At 50.8% G+C, this 24,361-nt stretch overlaps 1 protein-coding gene across 1 annotated transcript; it reads left to right on the plus strand.

Annotated features, from left to right (window-relative positions):
• Positions 1–2,840: 2,840 nt before the first annotated feature.
• On the plus strand, positions 2,841–23,853 carry CA6 (carbonic anhydrase 6). The gene is made up of 8 exons (XM_003989566.4): positions 2,841–3,051; positions 4,949–5,128; positions 12,934–13,082; positions 14,000–14,092; positions 17,730–17,799; positions 20,140–20,297; positions 21,226–21,349; positions 23,427–23,853. Exons 1-8 carry the CDS (start codon positions 2,973–2,975, stop codon positions 23,525–23,527), a joined length of 954 nt encoding a protein of 317 aa, XP_003989615.2. The 5' UTR covers positions 2,841–2,972; the 3' UTR covers positions 23,528–23,853.
• The last annotated feature ends 508 nt before the right edge of the window (positions 23,854–24,361 follow it).

The raw sequence follows: 24,361 nt of genomic DNA on the forward strand, positions 1-24,361 counted from the left end.
CCACGCCCTGCTCACCTGGGCTGACCCCCCCCCCCCCCCGTTCACCTAGGCTGACCACCTCTTCTTGCTCACCTGGGCTGACCACCCCTCCCTGCTCACCTGGGCTGACCACCCCTCCCTGCTCACCTGGGCTGACCACCCCTCCCTGCTCACCTGGGCTGACCACCCCTCCCTGCTCACCTGGGCTGATCACCCCTCCCTGCTCACCTGGGCTGACCACCCCTCCCTGCTCACCTGGGCTGACCACCTCTTCCTGCTCACCTGGGCTGACCACCTCTCCCTGCTCACCTGGGCTGACCACCCCTCCCTGCTCACCTGGGTTGGTGGTGCTTCCCTGTTTACCTGGGCTGAGAGCACTTCCTTGCTCACCTGGGCTGACCACACGTCCTCGCCTCTTCTTTGCCTCCGTGGGTCTCCGTCACGGAGCTGTGGTGGCACCGAGAAAGAACAAAGCTCCTTTCTCATTTTTGACGTGATGTTGCGATGAAAATGGCACACCTGTCAACTCATCTCAGACCAGCCACTCAAACCAAAGGCCTAGAAAAACAGGAGTTTAGAATAAGATACAGCCTTGCTTGATGAGCCGGAGACGCAGTTGGATGAAGGCAGAAGCAAGTTCAGGGTCGAATGCGACACACGAAAAACGCAAATTAAAATGACACCAAACCAAACCCAAACCCAAAACAAGCAACAGGCTTTGCAAATACCAGAAGGCGGAAACGCATGTTCAGAGTCAATGGAAAATTTCATGGTTGAAGAAGACAGTGAGTTAGAGAGTAGGCAACAGAAGGGACCCTGTCTGTCTGTCGACTTTGCCATTGCAGCGGGCTGCACAGCAGAGGGAGGGACCCTCTTTCCGCAGCAACGCGCCCTCGTTAGCAGGCGGGTCCTGGCTGGTGCGATCACCGTGTTAACACAATCACTCACTCTGACCACCTGTTGTCCACGTTAGCCACCTGCACAGATTCCCGGCCCGCCCGGCTCTTGCCCGAGCCAAAGATTCGGAGAAACCAGGGCAGGCATGTAGGCCTGATGGGTGAGTGTGGTGTGCGCTCCACGGTGAGGTTGCTGCGGTTGCAGACTGGCAGAGGTGGCTATGCACTTACCACGAGGATTCTGTGGGGCAACAAAAGCGCCTGGGCTCCCTGGGCGTTCCTAAGCGCTAAGCGACAGGGGAACCCGTGGGAAATGGAGCTGTGGGTAATAACAGACACTCCCCAGTTTCCCAGCACCGGCTGTGGACACCCGCTGCTTTCTCTGAGCGGTCCCTGTCTCCTCACACGGCCCCGGGCCCCTTCCTCCCTCCCCTCCCTCCGCAGGTCGCCCCTACCCTTCACTCAGCACCCCCTCCCCCCTGCCTCCCCCGCTCTGGCTTCGCACCCCCAGCGGCCGTGACCTCTCCCACTCCCTCTGTGCTCCCTCTTTCCCAGAGCCCTGCTTCAGTTTCCCAAGAAAAACACTCAGAGCCTCGGTTTGTGATCTTCAGCGGCTATCCTTGCGGTCTTTGGCCCAGGTGGGGTCTCACGGGACCTACGAGGTGGCCCTCTCGACGGGGCCGGACGCGACTCACTTTGTGGCGACTGGAGCGTGGGTTTCCAACCTCTGAAAATATGCAAGAAAGTTCCACGAAGTTGGGGCGGGGGGCTGAGTCCTTCACTTTTACTTCCGGGTCCTTCTCTGGCAGGCCGGCCGGCCATCCTACGTCACTTTCTTCATATATGGAGGGGTCTGGTAGACAAGGAGGCCATTTGCCACGCACCAGGCGCCGTTCTGAGAACTACACACAAATGTGCTGTTGGATCCCCAGCCGGGAGGCACCAACGTGAAATCCTCTTAAAGGTAGGGAAACTGAGGCATGGAGCGGGTTGGTAACTCGCTTGAAGTCACACGCGGGGCCCGTGGGTGTCAGAGCAGAGATCCGAACCCCGTTGGTCTGACTTCACAATCCTTGCTCTTAACCAGGCCTAATTCCTGCTGCCACACTGCCGTCTGGCATCCCCGGCCCCCAGGGACAAGGGCACGGAATGCTCTGGGGGGGGGCTGGGGGGGGGGGTTGGCTCTCCTCTGCAGAACAGGACGGACCCTTGTACCTGGCCAGCAAGCGGGGACGCTGCCTGCCCCGTGCGTGGGAAACGCTGGCCTGTCAGCAGGTGTAAACTCAGAAGTTTCTCCCTCAGCCAGTTTCAAGGACGGTTTGCCCAAGTGGACACTTGGAGGGGTCAGGTGCTGGGCCGATCCAACACACGTGGGTGTGACCGAGCACACTGCAGCCGTCAGGACAAATGCTCCCCACGGAGACACACGGACGCCCGGGCTAGCGTGAAGGCCCGAAGGCACACACGGGGACGTGGCCTACGGGTGATCCGAGCGCGAGCAGGAGGGCACAAGGGGCCTCCGGGTAGGACTCTCCCTCCGGTCCACGTCCAAACGTGGAGGGGCTGGCGGGGCCTCCAAGGTCTGCAGCAGCGGCGGCCTGTGTGGACCGCCGAGGAAGGGCAGGAAATACCAAGCGGAATCCGGCCGGGCTTTCCCGGCCCTGGGGATGGCCCTCACCCGTTCCCAGAGCCCCACGTGCCAGGAGCAAGGGTACAGGAAGTGCCATTGTCCCGGGAAATCCTCCCCATCCTGCTTCCCTCTGCCTTGGGCCTTTTCCCTCTCCTGTGGTGGCTCATCCACAAAGGGCGCACTGTGTGGCCCTTCAAGTGAGTTGTCATAAGTTAGGGCATTGAACAACCAAAGCCGTGGGCTAACCGCTCGTGGTGATGACGCCAGCGGGGATCGGGCAAGGTCAGGCCACACCACCTGGCCCAGTCAACCAAGTCACAAGGGCCATTGTGGGAAGGCGTTATTGTTTTAGTGGGTGCAGCGGAGGTAGGTCAATCAACCAGACTCGGTAAATTGTTATTGACAGTTTCTGAGTGTTTAAAAGAAGAGCGTCCCCTGCATCAGCCTGATTCCAGACCTGCGGCTCCATGGCGGCCTTCCTACCCCTGCTGGCTCTGCTCTTCTTGGGGGCCCGGGCCCAGCATGGCTCCCAGTGGACCTACTCAGGTAAGCCCGCGCCTCGGGGGCTGTGCGCTTCCTCGCTACCCTCACCCCTGCTGGGGTTGCCCTTCAAGGCTACGGAGAGCACCCTGAACCCAGAACCCCCGATTAGGACAAGAGGAATTCGCTCTCCCTTCCCGGACCCCCACATCGTCTGCAGGTGCTTTGCCTTAGAACCTTTTCCGGCCACAGCGCTGGTTGGAGAGCCCTCTGACTGCAAAGCCCTTTGCTCTCTCCGTCTCTGCATGTGGAAAATGAAGTTGTGAGGGCTCCCTGCGGCCTCACAGAGGGTGTGTGGGTTTGCGAGAGCTTTCTTCGTGGGGAGCTCGTGGTAGGAGGTTCACCCAGAACATCTCCACTTTGCACAGCCCCCGGGCTGCCACCTCCCAGTTGCCGGGGGCCTGCTGAGACCCAAATCTGCACATCTGGACACGAAACGTTCCTCCCACGGGGCACTGAGGAGAGCTCCTGCCCGTGCCCCCCCTTTTCTGCACTGCACCGAGGGATGGGGCTCTGGACGGCCTTCGGGGTCGCTGGCGGACCCACTCTGCACACGGTGCCCCCAGCTTCAGGCACAGGGGGAAGCATACATTCGGGGTGGATGTATGTCTGTTAAGTCAAGGGGAACAGAATTAGGGACGTCACGGGAGGCTCAGAAAATCCAGCTTCAGAGGGCAGAGCGACCGCCTCTGACCAACCGCCCCGCTCTGGGGCAGAGAAGTCCCCGGGCTCCTTGGTACTCGGGGTGGTTCAGAAGGACAAGCAAGGGGGAGAATTCCAACAGGCAGGTCTTGTCCTTCCCGGTCTCAGCCCAGCCTCTGAGACTGGGGGCCTTCTGGAAAGCCATCAGGGGCCCAGGAGCGCTTGGGGTGGCTACTTCAAATGCCTTTTGGGAATACTCAGAAAGCCACAACACTGCTAGGGACAAGGGCCCCAAAGCCTTTTGATTCATGTGGTGGGGGACGGGGGCTGTGCCGGGGACCTCTGGCCGTGATCTTGGCATCCTGCCTCTAGGAACGAATTGCTTAAATATTGGTTTATAGTATTAAATAAAGAGCAGAGAAATAAAAACTTGACTTTCCTGTATATTGCAAAACCAAGAGGCTGGGAGCGGCCCCTGATGCAAACGGCTTCCTTAAAACAAGCCACGCCCCCGCCCCCTGCAGCCCACGGGTAAGGTGGGGAGAGCTTGGATTCCCAACTGCAAGTGGGCGGGTATGAGCAGGACCCACGGGGACCCCCCCCCTCCCCTGGCAACGACTAGCTTTCTTCCTTCTCTCCCTTAGAATTATTACCCACCTCAAAAAAGATACATTTCCTTACTTTGATTTTTTTTTTTTTTCCACCTCATCACTTTGGTCATCTTTGAACCTGATGCTTTCTTTCCCTTCCTGCCCTGAATCCGTAGAGGTCTTTACCATCCTGGGACCCAATGACAGGGGTTGGAGCGGGTAAACAGGCGGGTGGTCCTGCAGTGGGGGGAGGGGACCGCACTATTGTTGGGGGAGGGGAAGGAAAACTGTGCCATTGGGAGCAAATGCAGAAAGGACCCCTAAAGTAACACAGCAATGCCAAGCCCAGGGAGACTTCCAGAGCATTTATCAGTGTATTCCCATTCCAGGGGGGAGCTAAAGCTATATAATAAAGACTTTCATTGTTTTTCTAAGCCCTGACTCTCTTCTCGGGGCCAATGACTGAAACAGGGGAGGGGTTCAAAGCCCCCCAGGCAGCAGGCTCCCCAGAGACGACTTTGACGATGCCCCTCTTCCCTCCTTCTGGAGGCCAGGCTCTGCTTTCTAGAAGGCAGACCTCTGGCCTTGATCCTGGCCTCTTGATGGGCGGGCCCTGCTGTGAACTGAGCCCCCCAAAGAGCTGTGACCCCTTTGGCTCTCTCCTGTCGCAGAGGGGGCACTGGACCAAACACAGTGGTCGAAGGAGTACCCCAGCTGCGGGGGGAGGAGACAGTCACCCATCGACCTGCAGAGGAGAAACGTTCAGTACAACCCCTCCCTGAAGGCTCTGAAACTGACAGGCTACAAGTCCCAGGGGGGCCAGTTCCCCATGACCAACAACGGCCACACAGGTAAGGGGCAGGTGGCTGGCTGCGGTCCACGGGCGCGGGGCAGACGGAGCAGGTGCCAGATGATAGGGTGGCCCACGCGGAGATGTAGCACAGGCTGGGAGCTGGGGCCACCGCGGGGCCGGGGGGGGGGGGGCGGGGGGGGCTGTCCCCAAGCTGCACAGCAGGGCCTCTGTCTTTTGCCTCAGTTCCTGGCTGGCTCCTTCCTTCTGCATCAGCCTCTCCCCAGGCTCACTCTGGCCCAGCCAGCGAGAACTCCAGCCGATGGAGACAGTGCTGCTGAGGCCACTGACCTGCCTGCGTGTTCTGTTGATCTGTGCGCTGGTCTGATTTTCCATATTTCCTGTATTGAGTCTGATGGGCCCAAAATGTCTGACAATTGGGCCAGTATTTCTCGGAGGTTTAAAAAGGAAGAAGCTTGGGGCACCAGGGTGGCTCAGTCGGTTAAGCGTCTGACTTTGGCTCAGCTCGTGATCTCACAGTTCGTGGGTTCAAGCCCCACGTCGGGCCCTGTGCTGACAGCTCGGAGCCTCGAGCCTGCTTCGGATTCTGTGTCTCCCTCTCTCTCTGTCCCACCCCTGCTCACACTCTGTCTCTTTCTGTCTCTCAAAAGTGAATAAACGTTAGAAAAGATTTTGTTTAATAAAAAGAAGAAGGTTTTGTATTCTATTCCCTTCCAGGAAGGGGGTGGAGGTCAGACAGGAAAAGTCTGGCCTGAGTCTTGGGGACCCCCACTTCAGAAGCCTGGACTGGACAGCTGTAAAACCCATTGCTTTCTGTTTACTGAACACCCTGTTTTGATTTTCCGAGGGGGCCCATCTCCTCTAAGCCTCCCACCCCCCACAGGGGGCATCATTTGGGGTGGAGGCCAGAGGCCTTGGGAGGCCGAAGGACTTAAGGTTATGCAGTCTCTGGTGGCTGAGCCAGACCCAGACCTTGGAAGCCTGGCCCCTCCCCACATCCTCCTCGGACACCTCCCCTCCACCTTCCACCCCCCCCCCCCCCCCGGGCTGGGCCAATTTACTGCCCACCCGCTTAGGTGCGTGGGTCACAGGACTTATATCTCCTGTTTGCACAACTGAGAAGATAAACCAGCTGCCCTTGATGAGGCTGGTGAACACAGGAGAACGCAGGTCTGTGAAAGGCCTCGGGTACACGTGGCCTGGATCACTGAACTCCACAAATAATTCACGAAAGCCTCATTTTATCATTAATGACAAGCTCCCGCTTCCAGAGTTAGCTCTGAAGCTTCCAGCAGGTTGGCCACCTGGAGCTTCGGCTGCTCTCTTTGCCCTCGATGAAGAGGGGACACAGGTGGCAGCTGAAGGCAGGGGAGAAGCTTGGTTGACCCACCAGGATAGCCAGCCAGGGGTGTCTCGGGATCGAGCACCCCCACTGGCGCCTGGGCTGTTCCTGCTACATGCCTGTTGTGCAGGGCTCTGTGCTGGGGATCCGGGAGAGGGGAGGTGTTAGAAGACCCCAGCTTCCCAGGGCCTTGCGGTGACTGGTGGCTTCCTCCTCCCGGTTTGGAGAGGGCCCTGGGCCTTCCTCCGATGGACTGCGCCGGGCTTTCTGGAAGCTGGAGGCCTGTAGGGTCCCCAAGCTACCCGACATCATATCAAAGGTATGGCAACACACTCACAGCTCACATCACTTAGATTTTTTTTTAACGTATTTTGAAAGATTTTCAGAACTCTTTACAATTGCCTATACATTTTCATGCAAAGCACACGCTCTACCGCTGAGCTACATCCCCAGCTCCTGGTGCCTATACATTTTCAGCAAGCTCCAAGCTTCAAGAATTCTACGGAAGGAAAAAAAACCCTAATCGACAAATTTTCAAATTTAATAACATTTGATGAATAAGTTTAACAGTAAAGGTGGTATGATATACTTAAACAGTTATTAATTTGGGGCGCCTCAGTCGGTTAAAGCGTCCGGCTGTGGCTCAGGTCGTGATCTCACGGTTCATGGGTTCGAGCCCCGTATCGGGCTCTGTGCTGACAGCTCAGAGGCTAGAACCTAGAACCTGCTTCAAATTCTGTGTCTCCCTCTCTCTCTGCTCCCCCCACCCCTGCTCATGCTCTGTCTCTTTCTCTCTCTCAAAAATAGATAAACATTATAAGAAAATTTATTAATTTTGATTTTGTAGGGTTCTTTTTATATCTTGGACCTAAGATATAAAATATAATATCTTAATATAAATAAATATATATATTGTATGTATGATATATGTATTATGTATAACATGTTATGTATAATATAAATAATATTTATATAATTTATAAAATATAAATTATTTATATTATAATATAAATATAAATGTCCTGATCTGAGGTTTATCTTCTATATTTATATAGAATTATATTTGTAAATAAATTATTATATCTAGATTATATTTATACTACAAATAATACAAATAATAATTGTTATAAATAATAATAAAAATATAATGATAATGATAAATAATTATAATAATGATGATGATATAATAATGATAAATAATAATGACATAAATAAAAATATATTTATATACACATATTTTTTTATAGACTTCATTTATTTTAGGGCAGTTTTAAGTTCATAGCAAAATTAAGTGGAAAGTACAGGGATTTCTCATGTATCCCCTGCCCCTACATAATTGTCTCCCCCATTACCAACATCACTCACCAGAATGGTGCATTTTTTTCCCCAAGGATAAACTGACCTTGACACATCACAATCACCAGCAGTCCATAACCTACCTTAGGGGTCACTCTTGGTGTTATACATTCTATGGGGTTGAACAAATGTAGGATGACATGTATTCCTTATGATAGTATGATGCAGTGTTTTCATGGCCCTAATTACCCTCTGTGCTCAGCCTGCCCCTCTCTCCCCCCACTGCCGCCCTTGACAACCCCTGATCCTTTTACTGTCTCCACAGTTTCGATTTTTCTAGAATGTCATATGGTGGGAATCCTACAGCGTGTAGCCTTTTCAGATTGGCTTCTTTCACTTAGCAATGCGGTTCCTCCGTGTCTTTTCATGACTGGATCGATAGCTCATTGTTTGTTTTTTTTTTACCATTGAGTAATGTCCCATTGTCTGGATGGACATCTTGGCGTCTTTCAAGTTTCAGCAATTATTATGGGTAAAGCTGCTATAAACATCTATGTGCAGATGCGTGGACATAAGTTTTAACTCCATTGGGGAAATACCAAGGAGCATGAGTACTGGACTGTATGGTAAGAATGGGTTTAGCTTTGCAAGAAACTGCCAAGCAGTCTTCCCAAGTGGCTGCACCATGTTGCATTGAGTGAGTGAGCAATGAGTTCCTGTTTCTCCACATCCTACCAGCATTTGGTGGTGTCGGTGTTCTGGCTTGTGGCAGTTCTAACAGGCGTACAGAGGTACCCCATTGTTGTTCATTTGTGTTTCCTTGATGACGTACAAGGTGGAGTTTCTCTTCACAGGACTTAGTTGCCATCTGTATATGTTTGGTGATGTGTCTATTAAGGTCTCTGGCCCATTTTTTATCAGGTTTTCTGTTTTTAATTTAATTATTTTATTTTATTTTATTTTATTTTATTTTATTTTATTTTATTTTATTGTTTTAGAGAGAGAATCTTAAGCAGGTTCCATACCCAGCAACACGGGGCTCGATCTCATGGCCCTGAGATCACGACATGAACTGAAAATGAGTCAGACGCTTAACTGACTGAGTCACCCAGGTGCCTGGCTGTTTTCTTATTGTTGAGTGCTAAGAGTTCTTTGTGTATCCTGGGTAGGAGTCCTTTACCACTTGTGTCTTATGCAAATATTCTCTCCTAGTCTGAAGCTTTATCTTTCAAGTGTCCTGATAATGTCTTTCACAGAATAGAAGTTTTGAATTTTAATGGAGTCCAGCTTATCAATTATTTATCTCATGGATCCTGTCTTTGGTGTCCCCTCGAAAAAGGCATCACCACCCCCGTGGTCATCTAGGTTTTCTCCTGTGTTATCTTCTAGGAATTTTATGGTTTTGCGTTTTACATGTAGATCTGTGGCCCATTTTGAGTTAACTTTGGTGATGGGTGGAAGGCCTGTGTCTAAATTCATTTCTTTGCACGTGGATGTCCAGTATTTCCGGCACCATTTAACGAAGAGACTCCACTCTATTGTCTTTGTTCCTTTGCTAGAGATCAGTTGAGTATATTTATGTGGGTCTATTTCGGGCCTCTCTATTCTATTCCATTGATCTATTTGTCTATTCTTTTGCTAATACTACCTTGTGTTGATTATTGGTCCTCCAGCATTGGTCTTCTTCGACATTGAGTTGGCTATTCTGGGTCTCCTGCCTTTCCACGCAAACTTTAGAATCAGTTTGTTGAGAGCCACAAAATAACTTGCTGGAAATTTGACTGCAGTGAATCCATAGATCACGTTGAGAAGAGCTGACACCTTGACAATGTCAAATGTTTCTACGCAGGAACATAGACTATCTCTCCCTTTATTTATTCTTTGATTTCTTTCATCAGAATTTTCGTAGATTTCATATAGAGATCTTGTACACACGTTGCTAGATTTATATGTAATTTAATTTTGGGGAGTGCTAACATAATTGGTATTGTGCTTTTAATTTCAAATTCTACTCTATATTTACATTTTTTAAAAGTTCATTTATTTATTCAAGTACTCTCTACACCCAACATGGGACTCGAGCTCATGACCCTGAGATCAAGAGTCGCACACTCTTCCAACTGAGCCAGCCAGGCGCCCCTATATTTACATTCTTATGTACCTCATCTTTTATTATTAGAGTCAACAGTCATAAAATTATATGTCAGTAAAAAGAAATTGAAAACACACTTGGTGGGGCGCCTGGGTGGCTCAGTTGGTTGAGCGTCCGACTTCGGCTCAGGTCACCATCTCGCGGTATGTGAGTTCGAGCCCCGCGTTGGGCTCTGTGCTGACTGCTCAGAGCCTGGAGCCTGTTTCAGATTCTGTGTCTCCCTCTCTCTCTGACCCTCCCCCGTTCATGCTCTGTCTCTCTCTGTCTCAAAAATAAATAAACGTTAAAAAAAATTTTTTTAAAGAAAACACACTTGGCTATGGAAACAACCTTAAATTGCTACAAAAGTTTCTAAAGCTCATTCTCACTTTCTTTAGTTGTGAATTAGCTACAGTTGGTGGACCAGTACTCACTGATTAATATATATATCTACTTATCTTTATCTCTATTTTTTAGCCCCCCAAATATATATTCCTAGGCTCAAGAGAAGCTTACAGGCCTGAGGCACTGGGCCTCTAGTCTTCAGTGGGAAAAGCAACACTGTCCTCTCCATAGGTACCACCAGTCACTCTGTTTGGTAGGCTCCTTCAGGGGAGGATGATCTCTCATTCTTCCTTCTAGCTCAGTACGTGGCACAGAGCCTGACGTAGATCAGATGCTCCTGAGGGGAAAAGACTTCTGTGCGAAAGGACAGATCCCCAAGTCGGCGCCCACGAGTGACGCACGGTTCTCAGTAGGTTCTGACTTCCTAAGGCTGCGGGGAGCAAGGCTGGTTTCGTCTTTGGAAAACAAAAACAAAAACCCCTTTCATTTTGAAATAGTGTGAGACTAGAAAAATTGCGGAAATAGTACAGAGTTCCCATATCCCCTTCTCCCACTTCTCCTAATATTTAAAAAAATGTTTGTTTATTTAGTGAGAGAGAGGGAACGCATGTGAGCAGGGGAGGGGCAGAGAGGGAGAGAGAGAATCCCAAGCAGGCTCCACACCGTCAGCTCAGAGCCCGAGTTGGGGCTCGAACCCACAAACCATGAGATCATGCCCTGAGCCTAGATCAAGAGTCAGATACTTAACCGGCTGGGCCACACAAGTGTCCCCCCACTTCCCTTGATATTAACATCCTAGAACCTTACTACCTTGAAACGACATGATTAACTACTTAGATGGACCCATGTGAATTTCCTCCCATTCTCATCGATGTCCTCTTTCTGGCCCAAGACCTAATCCAGGATCTCACATTGTACGTGGCCGTCATATGTCCTTAGTCTCCTCCAACTGGGGTCAGGTCCTCAGTGTTTCTTTGACCTTCGTGGCCTTGACCCTTGGCTGTCCTTTCTTGAGCACAGAAAATGCTCAGATCACATGGTTTTCCTGGCCCGATAAGAACCTGGTTGAATTAGCTTCCAGTAAAGAAGAACAACTTTTGCTAAAAGTTACATCGATTTTCAGAATCTGTAAAGCTCAGCGAGTTGATTTTTGGGGACATAGGTATTTGGTCTCACCTTTTCAAAGGTGCAGGGACATGCTCTGAGTTGCTGCCATTTTCTGATCCAGTCTGTGTGATCCTGTTGATAAAACCTGAGGAGCAAAACACTCTGCAGGGAATTGTGTTTTGGGGAAACATACGTGTCAGGAGCTTTGGTATTGCTCACATGGGGCTAACTGGCCAATTGGAAAGCTCTGGCCTGGTCGTCTGCTTTCCAATCTCTCGGCAGATGACTTTGTACGTCTTCTTTATTTATTTTGAAAATATTTTTTAAGAGTTTCTTTATTTTGAGAGAGAGAGAGAGCTTGAGCACGAGTGGGGGAGGGGCAGAGAGAGAGGGAGAGAGAGGGAGAATCCTAAGCAGGCTCCACTCCGTCAGCATGGAGCTCGAACTCACGAACCATGAGATCATGACCTGAGCCGAAGTCAGACACTTAACCATCTGAGCCACCCAGGCGCCCCTGTACATCTTCTTTTAAAGGCTCTTCCGTTTTTTTTTTTTCTTTTCACGCGAGCATTGATTTGGAGGCGGGCCACATTTTAAGCACTAAATACAAAGTACCTGCTCTGCCAAAGGGCATGTGAAAATCTTTGGGGCCAGATTCCAGCTTTACAGCATGTGAACTTGATCACGGCTCCCTGCTGCTTTCGGCAATTTGGAGGGAAAGAAGGGGACATATGACAGACATCAAACACCTAATCTTTCCTCTTTTTTTTAAAAAAAAATATTTTTGAGAAAGAGAGAGATAGAGCAAGAGTGGGGAAGGGGCAGAGAGAGAGGGGGACAGAATTCGAAGCAGGCTCCAGGCTTCCAGCTGTCAGCACAGAGCCCGACACGGGGCTCGAACTCACAAACCTTGAGACCATGACCTGAGCCAAAGTCGGAGGCCCAACCCACTGAGCCACCCAGGTGCCCCAGATTTTCTTTTCTTTTTAAAGTTTATTTATTTTGAGAGAGACAGAGAGGACATGAGCGGGAGAGGGGCAGAGCGAGAGGGAAAGAGAATCCCAAGCAGGCTCCGTGCCATCAGTCAGCGCAGAGACCCATGTGGGACTTGAACTCGTGAACTGTGAGACCATGACCTGAGCCGAAACCAAGAGTCAGATGCCCAACTGACTGGGCCACCCAGGCGCCCCCAGGATGAGGATTTTAAACACCCCAGCCCAGCCTCACAACAGCATTCTGGGTAGTAAAAGGCATGAAACTAGTCTCGAGGGGCCCCCCCTTCCTATTCCTACAGAGTGGGGAAATTCCAAGATGGTCTAGAAGTGGAGAGTGGAATCCTGGTTTCTGTGCTCACTGGCCACGTTTATTCAGGGCCTCCCCCCTTCCCCGGGTTAACAAGCTGGCCCTGCCCCTGACCTCTGGCTCTGGGTAGAAAGGTGTGTGCCTTCCCGATCTCCCATCCTGCCCTGTGTGCCAGCCGCCTCCTCCCCGTGGGTGACCCTGCTCGCCGCGTTCTAAGCCAGCAGAGTACTGGCTTGCCCCGTGAGTAGGCAGGTGGCCAGGGGAGCTGCCTGACCGGCGCATCCCCCTCTCCACCACTTGCAGCCTTCACTTTCTCCCCCAGCGCAGATCAGCCTGCCCCCCACCATGCGCATGACGGCCGCCGATGGCACGGAGTACATAGCCAAGCAGATGCACTTTCACTGGGGCGGTGAGTCCTCAGAGATCAGCGGCTCCGAGCACACCATCGATGGGATCAGATATGTGGCCGAGGTACTGTGAGGACCCCGGCCGGGCCCTCTTTTCCTTCAACCCCACCGTCGCTTTCCTTAGCCAAAAAGACTGTGTCCTGTTGACAGTCAAGTCACTATAAGGTTGACTTTATTTTTCATTCATTTGTAACTATTCACTGATCCTGCTCTGTGTTGGCGGTTCAGGCAGGGTCCCCGGCTCATGGAACCTACAGCAGGGTAGAGGTTTACAGCCCACAGGATGGGGCCAGCCTTCTTTGGTTTTAGCCCAATTTTTTTCTTTCTTTTTTTTTTTTAATGTTTTTTTGTGGGATGTGATCTTTAAATTTTATTGATTCATTGATTGATTGATTGCATAAGCTGGGGAGAGGGGCAGAAGAGAGAGAGAGAGAGAGAGAGAGAGAGGGAGGGAGGGAGAATCCCAAGTAGGCTCCATACCCATCAGGAGCTGGACACAAGGCTCAATCCCATGACCTTGGGATCATGATCTGAGCTGAAATCAAGAATCGGACTTTCAACCCACTGAGCACCCAGGTGCCCGTGTTTCAGCCGAATTTCTAGATTTTCAGGGCTCTCTTTCTTGTGTAGATTTGTCCTGAGGATGATGACAGGTTTACAGTGTCCTCCAGGGCAAGGTGATTCATGCCCTCTCTCAAGAGAACCCACACAAGCCCTTTGGACGCTACCAGCTTGGGGTCAGGGAAATGCCCTTGAGTTGCCCTTGAATTGGTCTCCCCAGATCCCACTCATGCTCTTTCCATTCTTGGAGAACTTTCTGGTCTTGGTAGATCTCATACCCCGATGGGGGAAAGTCAGAGTTGGTCATGTGGGACAGGTTGAGGCCTCGGGTGGAGCATCTTTCTTTTCGCTCCTCCCTGAAAACCTGAGGCATTTGAAGTCTACACGGACTGCCTTTGACTTAGCCTTTTTCTCTCACAGGTTCATATCGTTCACTACAATTCTAAATACAAGAGCTACGATATAGCCCAGAGTGCACCGGATGGCTTAGCTGTGCTGGCAGCCCTCATCAAGGTAGGCTGAAACTACACGTGTGAAGTCATTGATTGGTGTCCAAAGTATTAAATGTAGACAAAGGGTCTTCCTTCCAGCCCCTCCTCATCTATTTCTAAGCTCATCACTCTTGGAAGCACTGACTCAATGAACATCTACCCTTTTCCAGCCCTTGCTTACAGTCAGTGTTCCTTTTGTGTCACCAATCTTGGGGACCTTGGATAAGTCAGACAAATGACTTAAAAGACCTAGGATCGCAGCACAGTTGACTAGACATAAACTGGTCTGAAGGCAAGAGGAAACCAGCAACCTGCCAGATACAGGCAATACCTCTGCTTTTCTCAGAAAGTCTGGAGGTCAGGACTTGTGGCTAGGTGGCAAGCAGTGGTCAGTGAATTCAATTTCCACCCAAACAAGTATTTTTTTTTAATTTTTTTTCCAACATTTATTTATTTTTGGGACAGAGAGAGACAGAGCATGAACGGGGGAGGGGCAGAGAGAGAGGGAGACACAGAATCGGAAACAGGCTCCAGGCTCCGAGCCATCAGCCCAGAGCCTGATGCGGGGCTCGAACTCCCGGACCGCGAGATCGTGACCTGGCTGAAGTCGGACGCTCAACCGACTGCGCCACCCAGGCGCCCCCACCCAAACAAGTATTAAGTTGGATGAAATTGTCAAAAACAACCATATCCTTGCTCTGGAAGTGGACCAAAGGAAAACAACAAATTGAGGCATTTTTTCTGTGAAAAATGGCTAGAATTTTGAGTAAGAACAGTGGGGCCATTCCTATCCCCACCCTCCAGCTCGGTCAGAAAGGTAGGTTTGGTTTTTTTTATAATTTTTTTTAATGTTTACTTAGTTTTGAGAGAGAGACAGAGTGTGAGTTGGGGAGGAGCAGAGAGAGAGGGAGACACAGAATCTGAAGCAGGCTCCAGGCTCTGAGCTGTCAGCACAGAGCCCGATGCGGGGCTCGAACCCACGAACCAAGAGATAGATCATGACCTGAGCTGAAGTCGGATGCTTACCGACTGAGCCACCCAGGTGCCCCGGTCAGAAAGGTAGTTTTATTGGGGCAGGCTGGACAGGAGAACCAGCAGCTTCACTGCCTGGGGGTGAGGGACTCACTTGACTTGGAGTAGAGTTGAAAACCCATGCCCCAGGGCATTATCAGTAAAAGCAGCAAGCTTGATAGAAAAGACAGAAAACAGAGGGAAATTTGCAGCTCTGGCAGTCTGAGGGTGTAGTCCTAGTTGGGGTGAGTGGTAAGTGACAGACTAATCAGAAATTTAACGGGAGATCCTGGAAATGAGAGAGCCACAGAAGGCTGTGTAAGCTTCCCAAGATGGCCTGAGAGAAAGTAAAGGCTGAGGCTGACCTGATGACTGGCTGAACTTTGAATGTGCTTCTCAAATCGCACACCGATCCATCAGCAGAGGGTGCAAATCTTCTGGGCCCGAGGGGTTTGAGCACAACCTCTGCTACAATCTTGGACTGACCACAAAGCTATGCCGATGCTAGGTGGTCCCTAGAGACCCCAAGGAATCCAGGCTAAATATAAAATTTAAGAACTGAGCAGAAGTGACGCCTGGCTGGCTGAGTTCATACAGCATGCGACTCTTGACCTCAGGTTCATGAGTTCAAGCCCTGAATTGAGTTCTATGCTGGGCATGAAGCCTACTTTAAAAAAAAAAAAAGGGGGTGTCTGGGTGGCTCAGTTGGTAAAGGGTCTGACTCTTGGTTTTGGCTCAGGTCATGTTCTCACGGTTTCGTGAGTTCCAGCCCTGTATTGGGCTCTGTGGACAGTGCAGAGGAGGGATTCTCTCTTTCTCCCTGCCCCTCCCTACTCATGCTGTCTCTGTCTCTCTCAAAATAAATAAACAAGCTTAAACATTTTTAAAAAAGAAAAGAAACAAGTCATTGGAAGGCCATGGAATGACTGTCAACCAGGAATTGTATACCCAGCTAAACATCCTTCAATAGTGAGGTGATACAAAGACATTCCCGGATAAAGAAAAACTGAGATAATTCTGAAGGAGTATTACAGAAAATCCTTCTGGCTGAAAGAAAATGACATCAGACAGTAACTCAAATCCACAAAAAGAAATGAAGAATGCTGGAAATGGTAAATACGTAGGTAAATATAAAAGACTATCTACATGTATTTTTGTCGTGTCTTTAAAAAATTTCTTTTAGGAGCACTGTGGTGGCTCAGTCGGTTAAACATCTGACTCTTGATTTCAGCTCAGGTCGTGATCTCACGGTTCGTGGGTTCAAGCCCTGCATCAGGCTCTGTGCTGACAGTACAGAGCCTGCTTGGGATTCTCTCCCTCTCTCCCCCTCTCTCTCTCTACCCTCCCCCTGCAACTCATGCTGTCTCTGTCTCTCTCAAAATAAATAAACGTAAAAAAAATTAAAAATTCAAAAAAAAGATTGTTTAAAGCAATCATTATACTACTTATCGTTGGGTTTATGATATATATGGATGTAACGTCAATGACAAAAATGGGAGAAATGGTGGGAAAGAAATAGAGCTATCTTGGAGCAAAGTTGCTATATTTTACTGGAATTTAGTATTAACCTGACACAGGCTGTGATAAGTTAGGCTGCATATTGTACAGTAGTTCCCTCATCCTTGACTTCACTTTCTGAGGTTTTAGTTACTCACGGTCAAGTGCGGCCCAGAAGTGGATGTTACTCCTTCTGATGTATCATCAGAGGGTCAACAGTAGCCTCCTGCTATGTCACCCTGCCTATGACCTTCACCTCTTTCACCTCGTCATGTAGGATTTTATCATCTCACATCATCACAAGAAGAGTGAGTGCAGGTACTAAGATATTTTGAGAGAAAAAGACTACATTACAGGGGAAGAAGAATCGATCAACACCACTGACTGAAGAGAACCATTGAAAATTCACCTTTTTCACCAGAAGCAATGTTTCTGACTTCTTTTTATAGATTTTCAAAGTTGATTTATTTATTATTTTGAGGCACGGGCAGAGAGAGAGGGAGAGAGAAAGAATCCCGAGCAGGCTCCGAGCTCTCAGCGCAGAGCCCGACTCGGGGCTCGATCTCACAAACCGTGAGATCATGACCTGAGCCGAGATCAAGAGTCAGATGCTTAACTGACTGAGCCACCCAGGTGCCCCAGCAACTCTTCTGACTTCTAAAAAGTCAACACCCCTACAAAAAAATAGCGACCTGGCAGTGGGCAGAATCGGAGCAGCTTTCCCGTGGACAGACGACTGTCCTCGGCTCAGTCACAAGTCTTGAGGATGAAGAAGGCAGCACATGAGACCAAGTCCTGTTCACCACCGTGAACCCTCCTGAGGTTGACCCTGCCCAAACAGAGTCACTGGGGGTATCGTTACCCCCATTTCCCGCGGGCCTCACCCGTCACCGCCAAGAAGCTCTTTCTCTGGAAATTGCCAAAATGCTTCAGCCTGTGTCCCTGGAAGAGACTAGGGAGCCCAGGCAGTTGGTGGCAAAGAGCAGCCAGATTATCTGTCCCAACACAAGTGGGGACATGGATGAGCTGCCTCCTCCTTGCCCTTGAGGCTTGTCCAACCCGCAGGGCCACCGAATGTCTGGGTGGGTGGAGACCGTAGCAGATGGAGGTCCCTTCTCCCTTAGATCGACCGCTCTGTGCTTCTCCCACAGGTCGAGGATTACGGTGAAAACACGTACTACAGCACCTTCATTTCTCAGTTGAACAACATCAGGTATCCAGGTGAGGAAAGTCAACAGCGGCCGCGAGGGCACGAGGTGGGGACAGGGTGATGCCGGCAGAGAGGGTGGTGCGCAGGTCTTACCAGGGGAGCGCCCCCTCCCTGGGCAAGGTCCCTCGTCCCAGCAATTCCCGCCGTTGGCCCAGGCCGTGAACACCTCCGAGAAGCCTCTGTTCATATGGTCTGCCTGTTGATTCCCGCCCTCGGAGGCTCTGGATGGCCAGGGTGCCACTCGCCAGGGATGTCTTCTCAGTGGCTCTCACCTCTGGCCCCGGCTGGTAGTGATGGCCCTGGGCACTAGAGACAGGTCTTTCTTCGCTTCAGGCTGAGAGACACCTCAAGAGTGAAGTCCCTCCTTGTCAGGCCTGGACACACAGACACGCAGCACTGGTCTCCCTTTCCTCCGCCTCCAGAAGGCAGAATCCTTGTCCGAAGGGCCACCTACCCCTAAAACCTGTGACCCGAGCTGCGACCGCGTCAGCTCTGGCGCCTTGGTTCTGTGCTTCTGACTTTGACCACGTCTCCCAGACTCCAGCTCCCTGACTCCTGACCCCCAACCCACGGGTCTCCCGTTTGCCCTCCTGTCACCGCTCGTGCCTTTGATCCCTCTTTGCCCGGCTGAGATTCCACCACGGCCAGGATGCTGACAGGCCCCGCATCCTGGCCCCTCCACCCCTCCACGGGCTCACCTGGCAAAGCTCCAGACAAGTCCCGCCTACTCAGAGCCTGTATGTAGCCAAGTGGCTGGATGCGGCTGGACAGACACACGGACATCCAACCGCTGCCGTTTTTATTCGTGGCTGCAAAGATGAACACGTACTAATGTGACAGTCAGACACTCACCTTCTTCTTCTTCTTCTTCTTCTTCTTCTTCTTTTTTTTTTAGTGTTTATTGTTTTTGAGAGAGAGGGGTGGGGAGGGGCAGAGAGAGAGGGAAAGAGAGAATCCCAAGCAGGTTCTGCACTGTCAGTGCAGAGCCCGATGTGGGGCTCGAGCTCACAAACCATGAGATCGTGACCTGAGCTGAAACCAAGAGTCAGATGCTTAACTGACTGAGCCACCCAGGCGCCCGTATGTTTAATTTTTAAAGTATTGTTCTCCGTAGCAGCTGCACCATGGTTCTGGAATTTTTGACTAACTTGAATATATTACGGTTATGAAACTAAATCTACGTGCTAGAGCTCTTTAGAAGGTTGTATCTCGAAGTCTTTCCAATAAGACTAAAATTTAGAATTCTTTTGCTTATTCATGGGGTTGTGCACTGCTAGACTCTGAGGTCTTGGTTTAATGAGCCTATTTATGTATATATAAAAACTAACCTCTTTGCCATTAAAAAAATGCAAAATGGTGGGGCGCCTGGGTGGCTCAGTCGGTTGAGCGTCCGACTTCAGCTCAGGTCACGATCTCACGGTCCGTGAGTTCGAGCCCCGAGTCAGGCTCTGGGCTGATGGCTCAGAGCCTGGAGCCTGCTTCCGATTCTGTGTCTCCCTCTCTCTCTGCCCCTCCCCCATTCATGCTCTGTCTCTCTCTGTCTCAAAAATAAATAAATGTTAAAAAAAATTTTTAAAAATGCAAAATGGAAAGTGAAGACAACGTTAAGCTCAGGGGCTCAGTGTCATTGACACGAACAGAAGAGGGATTCTCTAGATGCTGTGAGGGGTATGGATGCTGGGGAGTCTTCAGACACCGTGCTGAAGCCCCTCTCCCCACTGAAGCCACACCCCAACTGTGGCTGAGCTTCGTTCTCAGATTGTGTGGCAGGATGAGCTCAGCACCGGCGCCCAACATGGGGCTCAAACCCACAAACCATGAGATCATGACCTGAGCCGAAGTCAGACGCTCGGCCGACTGAGCCACCCGGGCGCCCCTCTATCCACCCATTTCTAAGCAAGCCCAAACCAAGAAATCTTGAGAGTTCTTACTCAGAAACCCCTAGCAGTCGTGATTAATTTCTTTCCTTTATCATAAAGCATATCCTCTGCTCAGCAGTGGTGACGGCAGTTCACACTCATCGGGACTTGCCTACGCGCGAGTTCGATGGCCCCCTTGACCCTCACCGCAATCCGACTGAACATTCCCTTTTCACAGATGAAGGAGCAGCTTTTGAGGAGTCAACACCCACTGGTGCCACTCATCCGGGAGGAGGCATCTGAGCGGGTCTCTCCCCAGAGTCTTTGCTCTTCCCTTCCAGGAAGCGAAACTGGGGGAATGTCTCCAACGATCAGTTTCTGTGTTCCGCTGAATCGGGGGATTCAGACACGGACAGGTCCGAGCCGGAGCCGTCGACCCCAGGGGCACCAGGGCCCCCTAACATTCCGTTGTCTTTTGTCCCCCTCCATTAGGACAGAGCACAGTTCTGAGTGACCTTGACATTCGGGACATGCTCCCCGAGAACGTGCATCACTACTACAGCTACAAAGGGTCACTCACCACTCCTCCCTGTACTGAGAACGTCTACTGGTTTGTGCTGGCAAGTCCCATCATGTTCTCCAGGGCACAGGTAACGCATGGCATCACCCCAGCAAAGTCTCCCCTTTTGACTGCCTGGCTGACGGGCGCGCTCCCCTAAATCTCACCTAACGCCAACACCTGGGCTCCTACGGTGCTCTCCATGCACAGGGCTACTGTCCTCACCTGTCCCGCCGTGGGCGATCTCACTAGGGCTGTGGCGGAGATGGACAAGTTGAGGGGCCAGAGAGACCAAGGAGCCCCGGTTGAGGTGGCAAAAGGACGGGGACCGGACCCCAGGCAGAGGAGAAGAGCCGCATGGAAGAAGAGCCAAATATTTACTGAGCGTTGCTCCTGCCGGGTACTGTTCTAGGCCCTTGATAGACAAACCCCCGTTTCCATGGGGCTAACGGTCCAACTTCATAAATGTCTTTGTGCAAGGACAGCTTCACCGTTAGCTCGTCTCCATGCTCACGCACATGCAACCGTTTGGGGAGAAGAGCCGTATCCACCACCTTCTGTTCCCCAGCATAGCGTGGGTGCGTCGTAAATATTTGTGGGGTTAATTAAAGCTTTGCAGAGGCAGAGCTGGTGTTTCCTTCTGGGGTGATGTCCCTCCTCGGGAACAGATATTTCTTTTTCTTAGACTTTTCATTTCCCCAATCCAGGAAAAGGTGGGATACCCTCTTCAAGGATACCCACCCACAAAAATCTGTTTACTGCTTTCCCTCCTTTCGACTGGTGACCAAATAGTCCTCAAAAACAATGAAAAGAGATTGTTGGAAGAATGGATGGATGGATGGATGGATGGATGGAAGGAGGAATGCTCTCCCTGCCACGTGGCAGGATTTGAGATCTTCTCACACCCACTTTATGAGGGTTATATAAATAAATCCAAGCTCTGGTTCCACTGCTAATTATACTCCTTTAAACTACCCGGTAGCTCTTCCCCTCCATAATCCACTTCATGTGGCCTACAGGGTTGGAAGCTAGAGAATTCCATATTGGATCACCAGAACAAGACCCTCCACAATATCTACCGCATGACCCAGCCCCTGAACAACAGAGTGGTGGAAACCAACTTCATGAATCTCCCCAACGAGCGTAAGATCAACTTTTGTTTGTCGTCTGCAATTGTGTCAGTCCAGTTGTCTTCCTTCTCTGGGTGGACCCATCTCATCTGGCAATAGTAGCAGACGGAGCGTCATCCAAAGGGCAGGAGGCTCCGACGGGCCAGTCTCTGAAGGGCATGGCCAGACACAGTAGGAAAAGTAAGACGCTTAGCGACATCCAGACACTCCCATAAGAGCGCAGGCTCAAGGTAACCTTATTAAACACAACTCAAATTATTTCCCTCATACCTTTATCTTGGCCTGTTCCCAAGCCCATCTCCAACTCCCACACATTCCCCCAAGGTGGGGTTAACTCGGGCACGGATTGTTTACTACATTTTCTCGGGGATCACACCCCAGACACCAGGGTGCCGGAAGAAGGCATGATCAGTCCAGCCAACCTGGGGCCCTCTAACCCACCGGGTCAGGCTTCTTGGCTCACCTCGTTTCTGTGGTTGCAAGAATGCGAATATTCCGCAGTTTTCCCGTCGCTATTTTGTCTGTTTCTCTGTAAAATGGTGCTGAACTATTCCCATTCCCTGAATTCATGGCCTTTGTAATCTATGTCTCCTAATGAATACTGAAACCTTTATATCCTTCTAATAGAATTGGTCTCCAATCAACATTGCCTACTCAGTATTACCCCAACTTTATTTTTAAGTTTATTTATTTATTTAGAAGAAGAGAGAGAGAGAGAGAGAGAGAGAGAGAGAGAGAGAGAGCGCATGAGCAGGGAAAGGGCAGAGAGGGGGAGAGAGAGAATCCCAAGCAGGCTCCACACCTTCAGCGCAGAGCCGGACTCAGGGCCCGAACCCACGAACCATGAGATCGTGACCTGAGCCGAAATCCAGAGTCGGACGCTTAACTGACTGGGCCACCCAGGCGCCCCACTATTACCCCAACCTTATATGTATCTTTCGAAACTTGTAAATCTCCTTATACGCTCTCCCCTCCCGCCAACAAAGGCCCCTTTTTTATTATGTCTCCATCTTTCCTTCCTGGTTCATTGATTGTTTTCTCTTGCACTGGTTTGCCCCTCCAACAATACTGACGGAGGAAGAACGACACCAGTTATAATATTTTCCCCCATATTATACTATATATGATATTAACGGCACCAATTCCTTTTTCCAAAGGGTGGCATCCTCCTTAGTAGGTCCGAATACCAGCAGCCTAGCCAAGGGGGGCATAGACCCACTCATCTAACTCCTTGTTCTAATTTTGCCGTGTTCCCATTTTCCCTAATACAATGGTACGTGACTCTTGCAACGGGCACATGCAGATTGTATCGTTGCCCACATGGCTACGTCTCACATGTTCTTTCCACGAGCGGGGAGTGTCCTTCCAATGTACCCTCAGGAGGGAGCTCAGACGTTTTACATCCTCGCCTCTCTGACCGAGATGGTCCACGTTGCCATTTGCCTATGTGTCCGCTGTGCCCACCCTTCTGAGACTGGCTATTTAGGATTATTACTTCAGCTCCCAGCAGATAGTAAGAAGGCTTCTTCCCCTGCCCCCGGCCAAGAGACTTGAACAACAGCCCCCCTTTGCTGTTCAGAGAAGAGAACCGCTGTCACGCCCAGCAGTGGTCTCCAGTCAGCCCGGTTGTGTCACCCACCTGACACCTCGTAGTGGTATCTGATCTCACCCCGATGGGTCAATATGATCAACCCACCAATGAATAATGGCCTGACAAAGAAGGTCAGTTACAAAAACAAGGTAACGGCCAATAGAGATGTCTCGAAATTCATTTACTAGAAAACACCTCTGTCCCGTTAGGGTAAGGGCTCCTGGGCATCACATGAGAAACCAAGGTCCATGAGTTAGAATCCCCTTCCTTCGACATATCACCTCTCGGATTCTGACAGCTCACAAGCCTAAGCTCAGACACAGTGAAGATGCCAGAAGCCACAGTGGGAACATGGAGGGCATTCTAAGGAACCGGACATCCTTCCCCAAGTGCCCGTGTGGGGAATGGCATCTGGCTGTCCCACGTGCCGTTTTCACGAGGACCGCCAAAGGTTTGACCTCTTTTGTGTTAACTCTTCTTTCTTTGGGATCTATTCTAGGTTCTGAGTTCCAGCTTTACCTAACCAAGCTTGGCAATAAACTCGAGAACTTGAAGAGTCTTCCTGAAAAGAAGAAAGCGAAGGAACACCACCAAGAGTAGGGAGCTCGAAGCGTGCGGCGTGCAGGACGAGGCGGACCTCCGCTGAGCCCACGACCCTGCCGGGCTCCGAGAAATTCCGTGTCCGGATCGCACCCTCCCCGAGGCACCTGTCGGGTTTCTGAGTAAGACGGGGGAAACCATCGTCCCCGAGCGGAGGCGAGGTGACGTGAGTCAGACGACACCGAGGGGAACCGACTGGAATAGAAAGGCGAAGGGGTCGGGGCGCTAACCACCTTCCCACCAAAGCCTGCAGGTTTGTCTGCATAAATTACGAAGCAGCCCGAGCTTCCGTGTGGGACTTGGGTGTAATAAAATAACTTTGAGAATTTGTCATCTGAAAAGTTCTCTTTTCTATCCCTTTGTACCACGTCGAGTACCCCTCCCGTGCCCTCCCCGCAGGGACACGGGCGAAGGGACAGAGATCAAGGTAGGAGGGGTTCCAGGACCAGGATTAGGAAAAAGGAAAGAGAGTCTTACCTTGGGGACTGCTAGTGGGGAGGTCTGGAGCACTGACTGTGATGTGTGAGCAAAAGAAAGAGCGGGCGGGGAGGGGGCGCCAGGGGGGCTCAGTCGGTTAAGCATCCGGCTCTTGACTTTAGCTCAGGTCACGATCTCACGATTCGTGAGATCGAGCCTTGCCTTGGGCTCTGCGATGACGGTGCGGAGCCTGCTTGGGATTCTCTCTGTCTCTGTCTCTCTCTCTCTCTCTGCCCCTCTCCTGATGGTGTTCTCTTTCTCAGAATCAGCAGCAGCAACAAAAGAGTGGGGGAGGAGAGGGGAGGGGAGGAGAGAACCCCTCCCCGCAGATGTGGTCCTTTCAAGTCCGGTGGTGGC

Source organism: Felis catus, chromosome C1 (genome assembly GCF_018350175.1).
Source record: "Felis catus isolate Fca126 chromosome C1, F.catus_Fca126_mat1.0, whole genome shotgun sequence".
In the NCBI taxonomy this organism is placed as follows: Eukaryota; Metazoa; Chordata; class Mammalia; order Carnivora; family Felidae; genus Felis; species Felis catus.

Bases quoted from the DNA above. Each gene is read 5' to 3' on its own strand.
- CA6 (XM_003989566.4), top strand. From the start codon at position 2,973: ATGGCGGCCTTCCTACCCCTGCTGGCTCTGCTCTTCTTGGGGGCCCGG. The intron at 13,083-13,999 runs GTACTGTGAGGA...TTTCTCTCACAG, and splicing joins GGATCAGATATGTGGCCGAG to GTTCATATCGTTCACTACAA. The intron at 21,350-23,426 runs GTAAGATCAACT...GATCTATTCTAG, and splicing joins CATGAATCTCCCCAACGAGC to GTTCTGAGTTCCAGCTTTAC.